The sequence below is a fragment of the Poecilia reticulata genome, linkage group LG4 (assembly GCF_000633615.1).
Source record: "Poecilia reticulata strain Guanapo linkage group LG4, Guppy_female_1.0+MT, whole genome shotgun sequence".
Classification (NCBI taxonomy): Eukaryota; Metazoa; Chordata; class Actinopteri; order Cyprinodontiformes; family Poeciliidae; genus Poecilia; species Poecilia reticulata.
The window spans coordinates 24,125,691-24,137,162 of record NC_024334.1 but is presented as its reverse complement, the minus strand read 5'-3'; the positions used below and the strand labels follow the sequence as shown (position 1 = coordinate 24,137,162).

Below are 11,472 nucleotides of genomic sequence, written 5' to 3'. Positions count from 1 at the left end.
GGGGGGACTTGAAGTTTTAAATTTCCTCTTGACGGAGGGTCGCAGGGCGCCCCGTTCACACTGGCAACAACCTCCATCTTTTCTCTAGTCAAAATTAAGAATATTAGATTTGAGTTTTATTATATTCACTTTTTTTCTTCTTGAACCCCAGAGTGCTGCGTATCTTCTTCCAAATTGAAAATTTCGATTTTTTCTTTTTACCATAGCTTTTTCCAAATCCTCCGGGATGGTTTCTCCTGTGGTCTCTGTCTCTTCAGGTTCCAGATCCGTGGAACAGCCAGGCAACGATTCTGATGAGAGTTCCTTCTGAGAAGAAACGTCTTGTCTTGTATCTTTAACCTGGTCGACCGGGTTCTGTGAATCTTCCTCTTTTAAAACAGTGGTGTTTTCATCCTCTCTGTCTTAAAGCAGTTGATCCTCTTTTGCCTTTTTCAACTCCTCTTTTAGGCAACTCATTTCCTGCTGGTATTTTTCAACTTGGTGTTTTAGTGCTGTAACATCAGATTCATAGCGATTGTTTTCCTCCAGGTACAAACCTTTAAATTTCTCCATCTCAGCCTGGATTAGCTTTTCTTTTTCTTCTGTTTCTGAAAGATCATTTTCCTTCTGCTTTATTATCTGCTGGTACGTTTCAGCCTGTTTCTCCCAATTCCATGACGTCATTTTCATATTTGATCTTTAGCTCGTCGTATGAAAACTGGACTTTATCGAGTTCACCAAGAATGTTCTTTTCCCTTTTGTTAAGAATTGTGATTTTTCCGGACATCTTCTGTAAGAGCTCCTCCTTTTGAGCCCTCAGGTCAATGATGACTTTCTGATTTTTCTTTAACCGTCTCTAAGTTTGCATCTTTCTCTTGGATAACCTCCTGCTTAATTCTTTCTACTTCTTGATTCAGTTCAGAAACATCAATTTCATATTTGCCGATTAATTCATGGTAGGATTGTTTCATATCATGAAATTTTTTCTGCAAACGTTTTTTTTCCGTGTGGGAGGAAACCGGAGTACCAGGAGAAAACCCACCGTGCACAGGGAGAACATGCAAACTCCATGCAGAAAGATCTCTCTAGGTGTGTGTGCATGTGCATGGTTGTTTGTCCTGTTTGTCTCTGTGTCTGTCACAGTTTGTCTCTGTGACAGACTGGCGACCCTCCCGACCCCAGTAAGGGACAAGGGTGTACAGAGGATGGATGCATGCATGGATGGATGGATGGAGCTATAAGGATTGAAAAAGGTTATTATTTTGGAGAAAATCTCATCAACATCAATATTTCCACTAAATAAGGAGCACAAAAAAATTGTTTAAGAGTAAAAATTTCTCAGACTCTGAGCTCAAAGCGAGATGCTCAAACAATTTTTTTTTTTTTTTACAAACAAGACAATTTAATTTCACATAATTATCGCAGTAGAAGCCATTTGCTAGTTAAAAAACGATGTATGTTGTAAATGACGTAAACTCACAAAAACCGAGATAATTAGTCCAAGTTTGTCTTTATTGAACGTTGAGAAACTACATGGGCTGTAATGCGCCACAGCAAAGGTAAACAAAGGCAAAACAACCCGAACATGTGATCAACTTAAATCTCCCTCATGGCAACGGGCAAGCACACCCGTTGCCATGGCAACCACCACGAGCTGAGCACAGGTTACGTTTAAAACATAACATTCGGTCCGTTACGATATTAGGTTTTCAGGCTTGATATTTATTTTTGCATTAATAAGCCTCTCATGGACACAGCGGTGCTTGATTAGTTCATTTTAAACTCCTGCTCTGATAGTTATTTTGGTAATGGAACCGAAACGCACAGAATTGCGCAACACCTTGTTGAAACAATACTTACTGAGATTATTATTATTGTTGGGTCATTCATTTGAACACGTTTTGTGGATTGTTTTGTCTTGTTCTTTAATAAAGTTACGAACGTTTTGATAAGCCAATCAGAGGAGGACGTGCTGCTCTCAGCGTCCCGGCGGCGTTCAGTTTGTCACCTAATCGACTCAAAACCTTCCGCGATCGTCGTGTTGCACCGCTGCTCTAGCAAAGCGCGAACAGTTCAGAAACAACATGAGATGAGAAGAAATATATTTATTAACTGATTAAGTCGTGTTTTAAATTGTTCTTGAAAAACTAATCAGTCACGGCTGCACAGTGAACTCGTTGATTTTTTTACTCTCTCTTGCAATATACCGCGTACCCCAGCTAAATCTTTTAGGGGTACGCGGTACCCGACAGTACCCGCCTACGTTCACCCCTGCTTTTAATACTTAAAAAATCATTTGGATTTTCATTAAGGTGCAACATTTTGTCTCCCTAGATACAAGGAGAAAAAAACAAACCAAACACTGTCTTATCCAGCCTTGATTTCAGCTGCAGTTCTGGTTTTTGCTGGTGGTGTAATGCTGTGGACTGGAGGACATTTATTTTCGGGCCTCTTCGCATGAACCGAACAACATTTAAACACTACACGCTACCAGTGTTGCTGCTGGCCACGTCCGCCTCTGACCATCGTGCCCATCTGTTCCTACTGGGATGCAGTGTCGACATTTCACCAGCAGGGGGTATTACACAGCCTTGCAGCTTTAACGCACTCCTTTTCACGTCACACGTCTGGAAAAGTGACTTCACACTTTTCAGTTCGCTGTAGGTATGAAAAAAACAAAGACACCATTCCTACATTTTTTTAAAATCTTTAATAGAAAAAAACGTATTCAAAAATAATACAACAGGACGTATCCAGTAAAGATGGTTAAAAATAATGATAATAAAAATAAACAGATCTGTGTTTCAACAACAACCACAAATTCTTCTTTCAAGTTCCTCAAAATTGTTGCCGCTGCAATGTTCATGAAGGGTGTGAAAGTGTGTGAATACTGACTGGATCAGAAATAAGCTCTATGGGTACCTCCGATTTATGCACAAGATAATCTGCTGGTGAAACAAATACGATATTGTAGTGTGTGTGTGTGTGTGTGTGTGTGTATAAGAACAGCCGTCTTCCACACTGAAATAAGGCAAATGCATTTCTCTTTGTTAAATAAAACAACTCTTTCGTGTGTTTTTGTGTGTGTGAGAGGATTCATATAAAGGAGGAGTGATTGCGCTGAGACACAGACTAAATTTTGGAGCTTCATTTTGCCGACGATAATGACATACTATGGTGGACGTCAGGAACAAAAACGGCTGGAAACAAACATTTAAAAAAAAAAGGATAAATTTAACTGAATAAGTGGCTGTGGCATAGAATGAAAACAAAAATAAAAACAAAAATAAAACAGGTCCTTGACTTAAAACGGAAGGAGGAGTTTAGGAGATTCTAAACTACCAGCTCCCTCCATACTCTCTCATATTAAAATATCCCATATTTCTCCCTCTAGCATCTCCCACCCTCATCCTTTCAGTCCGTCCTGGACAAGGCAAACCCGACTGAAGGTAGTCAGGCTATAAAGTTCAGCAAAGATCCACCACCGTCCTCTTCTCCCTTGGGCTTCATTTTCTCTACTCTGTGTGTTTTTTCCAGTCCTCAACACACCACACAGACGACAACTTTAATCATCGACGGATATCAACACCCAGGAGTCCCGACTGCGAGGGTTTATATATTTTAAGGTCAGGCCACAGAGGAGGACACGGACAGATGAGGACGGACAGGTGAAGGAAATATCTGCTTGACCCGACAGGTCCGACGACGATCTCTCCGTCGTCTCTCCCTCAGCCTGAAGGGATGAGGTGCCGAGTGCCGTAGTCCGTGACGAAGCTCGTCTTTGTCCCATTCTCTTTTGTTTTGCACTTAAAGTATCACTGCCATACGCTCAGAAAACTCCCCCCTGACCCCACACCAATAGTGTCCCGTCACACTGTAAAACACTGATTAAACTTTCTCTTTCACTTTCAGGCACACAAACACACGCTACCGGTTTCACACACACACACACACACACACACACACACACTCGACGAGGCTGTCCGTGGGGGTAGGGGGGATGGAAGGGGAAGGGGGTCGAGTCCGTGGGGGCCGGTGTGCTATGTCCCGTCTTCCTCCTCCGAACAGTAGTCTCGCCCCTGAAAACACAGCCAAGCAGATGAAATAGAGGGTGAATACCCTGAGTTTAATGACTCTGAACGGTCTGCACCTGTTACTTCAGTCGCATTCAAATAAACATCTATCGCCGAAACAGGAGATGCTGAATGAGATAGCGAAGTGCTGACAGGTGGCTTGTTCTGCTGTTTGCTGCGCTGCTCTCTTCAAAGCGTCCCTGACAGCCTTGTCTCTCTCTTCCCGAACGGCGCCGGATTCCAGCTCGGAGGAGGCTGCTGCGTCATAAACAAAGCCGCTGCCTGCAATACTTTCACGGCACAATTTCTGTCCACGGCTACTCCAAAGTAAAAGATAAAACTTTTCCCCTTTGTCGTTCCTGGCAAACTGATGTGGTGTTTGGGTCACCCAATTGTGAACAGATGATTTTATTTCAACTCCCTCCGACACTTGGGAACGCCTGGGATTTCTCCACCACCTGACCCCGATGTCCACTTTATATAAAATGTATTGATCGCTGCAGTTAAAACTGTTTATTTGCATGCTTTCCAATTTGATTCCCATTCTTTTACATAAGAACAACCTGCTTAGGTTAACATAAAGTCAAATGTGTAAAAAAAAAAAAAAAGCAAAACAACTCAGAATTGAGTTGAGTCCTTAGGTGTAGTTAACTGGATTTGGATGCGGTTACCATGCGAATAACACCAAAGCATCTTCTGAAGAACACTTAACAATAACGAGAAAAATGTCTCCCCAATATGATGTTGTGTTTCAGGCTTGAATGTGGAGTTTTAATTCCCACATTCCCCAAACATACTGCATATAGGTGAAAAAAAAACAACCACATTTTGGTTTAATCTAACCAGAACACCCTCTTTAACACGTTTGTTTTTGCTTTGTTTTTCACACTTCTTCCGTAAAGGCCAGAGCTGTGAAACGTATGACCAATCGCTGTCCTGTCAGCAGATTGAATTGCACATAAGTGACGTGTTGCTTTATTTAGAGGCATTGAAGTAAAGAATAATGGTTAGAAATGTAAATTTTCATTTGTAAAATGTTTTAAAATCCACGTATTTCCTGCTTCATCATAAATATGCACTCTTTGTGTTTGGCTGATAAAAAAAGGATAAAGTATCAAAATATGCTGGATGCATGGTTATATTTTGACATGTCAAAAGCTCAGAGGGTGTACAGGTCCATCAGCCACTGGTTGGAGCAACATTATAACTTAGAATTAGATATGATCTTCCAAATAATTAACACAAATTATTATTGTCCATTACTACTTCATTTTACACCTTTCTGTTTAAAATGCACGCGCGGCACATTAGCCAATTTGGAAAAGCCGCAAAGGCTTATGGGATTTCAGGCTCGACTTGACAACTCAGATGTGATCTGTGAGCATAAAGTCAAAGATAAAAAGCAGCTGAGCAGGCTGCCTGTAGGTTTTGCCCTGGTGCTTCTCACCTAATGTTGCTACAGTCTCAAATAACAGGAACCAGCTAAAATGTGGTCTAGTGTTGCCTGGCTGGTGCTTTTGTCTTCTGATAAACACACCAGCTCGGACTATGATCTTACTGTGGTGACGTCAAGCAGAGTCGAAAGTATTAAGATTACCCAAGGCTACATTCGTCTGTGCCGTTAGTCAAGAGTTCCTACACTGTTTTATTTTATCTTGATTTGTCTGCGATAAGATGGGTTGTTTTTGGATTCCTTCCAGACACACCTGACACTCAGCCAATCGTCTTATGATAACGAGTAGATTGTTGGGACGCCATCGACTGATGCACACTTGTACTTGCCACAATAAATGACAAAATATCATCCTTGGGATCAAAGATAAACCTTGAGGGGTTTTTATACTCCTCGGGTGTGCGGAAATGTTCATTTCCTTGTGCAGTAAATGTTTTTTATGACCGTACACAGTTTAGAGGTAATATAGTGACAGCCACATTTACTTTCCCCCCTGGTCAAGATGTGTAAAAAGCCCTTGATTTTTGCATTTCTTTCAATCCAGCAACGTAGTCCTATATTAAAAAAACTCCAGGGGGGATCTTTTTTTCCATCATTGGAAAAAACGATCATTGGATCGTTGTTTAGGAGGACAACGATCCAAAACACACGGCGGAAAAAATGCTTCACCAGGTACATAATCAACCTTCTTCCATGGCCATCTCACTCCCAAGATCCAAGACTGAAATCCTATAGAAAAAACAACCTTTTAGGTCTGAAGATCTGAAGATCTAATAAAAAGATCTGGACTCTATTTCAGCTTCTGACCCCTCGACTAACTCAAGTAACATATTTGAGTGTTAGACTTGTATTGCCTATTGGATGAGTTCACATGGATGATTACGAAGTTGACTAAACAGGAGGTAATGGCAGCACAAGCAGCATCAATAGCCATTTTAACTAATATGTACAAATCTGTTTTAATCTTTTACAAAAGGAAAACATTTTTCCTATAAAATATACAAATCTACTGCAACTCTTCCAATGCTTTTTACATATTTTTTTTCTAGGGGTATTGATAAATGTGGCTGGCTCCGTGTTCTCTATTAAAGCTGCACGATATATCGAAACACATTTGTCATCGCAAATATTTATGTGTGAAAAAACTAAATTACAGTGTGTAGGCCATAAAGTTTCAAATACCATTCATTCAGACGTTGCATTTAAATAATGTCTTTGCTTTAAAAGAATGGCGTAGAAAACAGCATATCAGTGTTTTGGTCACATCAGTGGTTGGATTTTTTGCAAAGTTTCTAGGTTTTATAAACCTGTACAGAAACACCGATTGGAGAGAAGCGTCTCATTTTGTGCAGACAAGTCTCACATTGGGTGGTGACTCATATTGCGTTAAAGCCCCGTCTTCGCTGAGAAAATAACTACTTAAGTGGGGACTTTAAACTTTGCAGAACTTTTTCATAATGCAAGAAAGTGAARCAAAAAAAAAAAAAAAAAAAAGCTTTATTGCATAACAAGGTATGCTTCAAGCTCTTTGTGAAGCGGAGGAGAACTGCTGAGTCGATCAGTTAGTCTTTGTAAGGGAAGAGCTGCATTTGCACAAAATAACTTTGTTTAAATGTTGAAACCAGATTTTTATATACACTGTATTAAAAACCATAACCTTTTCCCTCACTGTCAAACTTAATGTCTATTATTTTGGGTCATCCAGGGATACCTTTTATTACTATAGAGTCGCTATTTTACTACCATCCAAATTCACAGCTTCATGGGGAAAAAATTCAAGGTATCTGGAAGAGACGGATATCTTGAATTATCCGAGTTTTTTGTGGGACAATTTCCAGATAAAAAGTCCATGTTCGTTTGCTCAAACAACCGTACCGTATTTTCCACACTATAAGGCGCACCGGATTATAAGGCGCACCTTCAATGAATGGCCTATTTTAAAACTTTTTTCATATATAAGGCGCACCGCATTTTAAGGCGTATAGAATAGATGCTACAGTAGAGGCTGGAGTTACGTTATGCATCCACTAGATGGAGTTGCACTAAATGGAATGTCAACAAAACAGTCTGACTTGGGTCGGCGAGGAGAGCCTTCTGCGACTGGGCCGGGGCGTGGCCGGASGATGGTCACCCTTCTCCGTTCGCGCACAGCATGTTCATGGAGAACGTGGTGCTAAATGACCTGCAGACGACCTGATTATCAGGWYGGTAGGTAGATAGGTCAGTCAAATTTTATTAACAAACCAGCGTTCTGACAACTATCCCAGCATGCACCGCGCGCTTCTTCTTCTACGGGCGAAAATGAAGTCGGCGGTTGCTTACCGTAGTTGCTAGACCTGTTGTGGCTCAATATTGGTCCATATTTACCATATTTATCAAGTTATTTATTCTGTGCCTCTCTGGCTGTGTTTATGTCTTCTCAGACAAGTGATGAGAGTTTCCCGTTCAGTGATGAACGGAGAAGGGTGACCATCTTCCAGCCACGCCCTGGCCCAAAGGAAGCACTGTCGGCTTTTGAGGAAATTGAAGGTTTTTAGGTGCGCCTTATGATGCAGAAAATACGGTAGTATGAACGGCATGTGATCGTCCAGCCATTGTACAGCTGATGAAAGGAGTCAGTTTTGGAGCGAAATGGGCATTTAGCAAATAAATTAAAACAATGCTAGTACTGTATTTTCCGCACTATAAGGCGCACCTAAAAACCTTCAATTTCCTCAAAAGCTGACAATGCGCCTTATAATCCGGTGCGTCTTATATATGAACCAATATTGAGCCACAACAGGTCTAGCAACTACGGTAAGCAGCTGCCGACTTCATTTTCCCCCGTAGAAGAAGAAGTGCGCATGCTGGGATAGTTGTCAGAACGCTGGTTTGTTAATAAAGTTTGATAATACATTTAAAGCTAGGGGAGGCGGAGGGGCTGGGGAAGAGAGACAGAGACTGTGGCGGCAGTGTGTCGGTTGGTCTGTGTTACCCAGAAAGCAGTTGGGCACAATATCGCAACACCAACACCGTGAGTGAAACGACGACTGGGGCAGCCTACTATATAAAGTACTCGGGGACCACTTCTTTACAATGTCGATGTGTAATAATAGAGTACGGAACAAATTAGTAACCCAAACTGAAGCGTTTTATATGCGCCTTATAATGCCTTATATATGAAAAAAGTTTTAAAATAGGCCATTCATTGAAGGTGCGCCTTATAATCCGGTGCGCCTTATAGTGCGGAATATACGGTAATTCTGACCCAAAAACGTTTATTCAGACAGTGAGGAACAAAAAAAGGTTGTGTCTCTGTTTAATGGTGTATGTAAACATCTGGTTTCAACTGTAGAGAAGACTGAAACGTGGGACCTTTGAGACGTGTGCACAACCTTTACCGTTTGAAGATGTGATTCTCGTCTCTCAAGAAATTATGTGAATCTCTTTATATTTGGCTACCAGCATAAAAGTGATTCAAAGCAGGGAATAAAAATAAAAATGAGTCATTACTTGTTTCACCGCGTGTGACCGTGTCATTCAAGTAGTGGGCAAAAAGGAACAAGTGTTCATAAACTGCAGTGATTACCTTTCCTTCTGCTTCAGCTCGTACCAAGAACGACAATGTGGACTAATAAACATCTTCGTTTTTTTTTATAATTTTGTCCCTTTTAATTTCGAGACCCAGCTGTGACTTTTTAAACAATGTTAAATGTATTTTCTACTTCCATCAAACCAACCACTAATGAAGACACACATACACACACACACACACACACACATAGGACTCACCTTTTCAATTTTCTCATCCAGCATCCTGAAAAATTCCTGCTGGCTCTCTGATGTGTGAATGCTGAGGGAGACGGAGAAAGGGAGGGAGAGGAAGTCGGAGGATGGAGATGAGGAGGAGGAGGAGGCAACAAATACCATCATGAGAATTTTCCATTACACACCTCCCTAACCCGCCCCCCCACAGAGAACAAACACAGATGAACACTCTCTGCAGTGTGAGAAATTGTCTGTTTAGGAGTCCACAAATAATTTTAAATAATAATTCAATAAAAAAATATCAAAACGGTCCTTGAAAGGAGAAAGAGTGCAACACATAGCTGCAATTATTCACACGGAGCCTGAGGTGGACGGCCAAGCCGCTGTACAAAAGCCAGACGCTTCGGATTGTTTACTTACAGGAGTCACGCTGTGAAGGAGGTGACAGTTTAATAAAAGGGTCAGCGCGGCCCAGTAATGAACCAATGAATGCGCTCAACTTCTGTCAACAACTTCAGCTACTCTTGCGTCTTAAGACTGGCAAAAGATGTAAACTATTCCAAACATCTCAGCCTGAAATGTTCTCATAGAGGGAGAGAAATTTCATTAAGCTAAAATATTGACAACATTAAAATACCTAAAACTATTTGACCTAATTTAATTAAAACATAGGATCATTGTGATATTGTTGCACTTGAGAAGATTCACGTTATCCCATACTTTACCAAATCCCAAGGGACAAAAGTTAACCTTTATTTTTAACTTTGTAGTATGTATTTCTACAATCAGCAGCGGTTCAGATGGAAGAAATAAGGATAAGTATACGTGTACCAATGCATGCATGTATGTAGGCTAGCGTACATAGAGGTTCGCATTAATGTATGCATGGATGGACAGATAGATAATGGACAAAGATTAGAGGGTGAGTGGACAGATTCAACTTCAAAACAATGGAATACGACGTGAAGTCTAAACATTTATGCAGACATACTGTATTATCTTTTCCACAACAATGTTTTGTAAAAAAAAAAAAAAAAGAAAACTTTCACTTAATACAATTACTTTGTAATATCATGATATTTCATATGAGTGAACTATCCCTTTAACAGAGTTGTCTGAATGCTGCTTACACTCCACAGGCCCTTCAGAAGAATAATAAATAAAAACCTGGAAGCTTCAGCCATCATGTTGGCATCACACAGCAGGACAGCTTCTTCCTGTGATAATTTATGCTGTTTTTTCCTTTAATCCATCACTCACCGTGATCGAATATGTAAACGTATCCAGCTTATTTAACAAAGTATCTCTGAAGCAGCTCTAAGGGCTGCTGCCATTCCACTTACTTAGATTTGATGTTTGTTGCAGCCGCCTCTTTCTGCTGTTTGCCCCTGTACTCCACGTTGCTCTTCTCCTGAGAACAAACACGTGCAGATGCCATTAGTTTTCATTACCAGCAGACAGAACAGGTTCCAAACACCACCACCACCACGACGACGGGCATCGGCAGAGCGGCCGCGCTGCTGACAAATCAAAAACCCGAATGACTGAACTGCACCCTCGCCCAGTTGCTGGAGGACATGGGTCACAGACATAATGTATATGAGCATCTAATAAACCCGTTTATCAGCGCTGATCAAGGTCAGATCTAGTCAATGTTTCTGCAGTGTTGACAACACAGAAAGGTTTAGAACATACAACCTTTGGCTTTTCTTTATTGCGACATTGTCTCTATTGTAACTTTCAAATTTTGCCGCTTTAAAGGCGATGGACCAACACAGAGCTGTCTGTGGGATGAAAATCATGTATCGATTAAAAGAAGAAAACGTGCAAGCAAAAATCTAAAACGTGTGCTGTGTGTATTTATCCCCCCTGAGTCTTTCATTTTGGAAAACCACCTTTAGCAGCAACTGCAGCTGCAGGAGAAATTTTCAAAACTTGCCACAGATTCCTACTGGGATGTAGGTCTGTACTTTAGAGAGGCTATTTGAACACATAAATATGAGTTGATTCCTTTGCACCACTGCAATTGAAGGGACCAAAGTTTCCCAACCTAAGCCATGGATTTCTGCAGCTCCTCCAAAGTTAGCAAATGTACAGCTCCTGGAAACTGCATACAAAGACATGATAGGTTTGCAGTTGTGCCCACTCTCTTTTCATTTTGAGACGTTAGAACAGTGCTCCATGAGATATGTCAAACAACGTCACTCCTTAGTCTTCATG

The 11,472-nt window shown here is 41.0% G+C and overlaps 1 protein-coding gene across 3 annotated transcripts in view; it reads right to left on the bottom strand.

Moving 5' to 3' along the window:
- Positions 1-2,670: 2,670 nt before the first annotated feature.
- LOC103463620 (uncharacterized protein C1orf21 homolog) overlaps positions 2,671-11,472 on the bottom strand; it is a 34,416-nt gene continuing 25,614 nt past the window's right edge. For all 3 annotated transcript variants that reach the window (XM_008407092.2, XM_008407091.2, XM_008407093.2), the window contains exons 4-6: positions 10,596-10,663; positions 9,277-9,337; positions 2,671-4,058 (exon numbers count right to left, since the gene is read on the bottom strand). In XM_008407092.2, the coding sequence (XP_008405314.1) occupies positions 4,020-4,058; positions 9,277-9,337; positions 10,596-10,663 (168 nt within the window). In that variant the 3' untranslated portion in view covers positions 2,671-4,019. The remainder of the gene's footprint in view (positions 4,059-9,276; positions 9,338-10,595; positions 10,664-11,472) is intronic.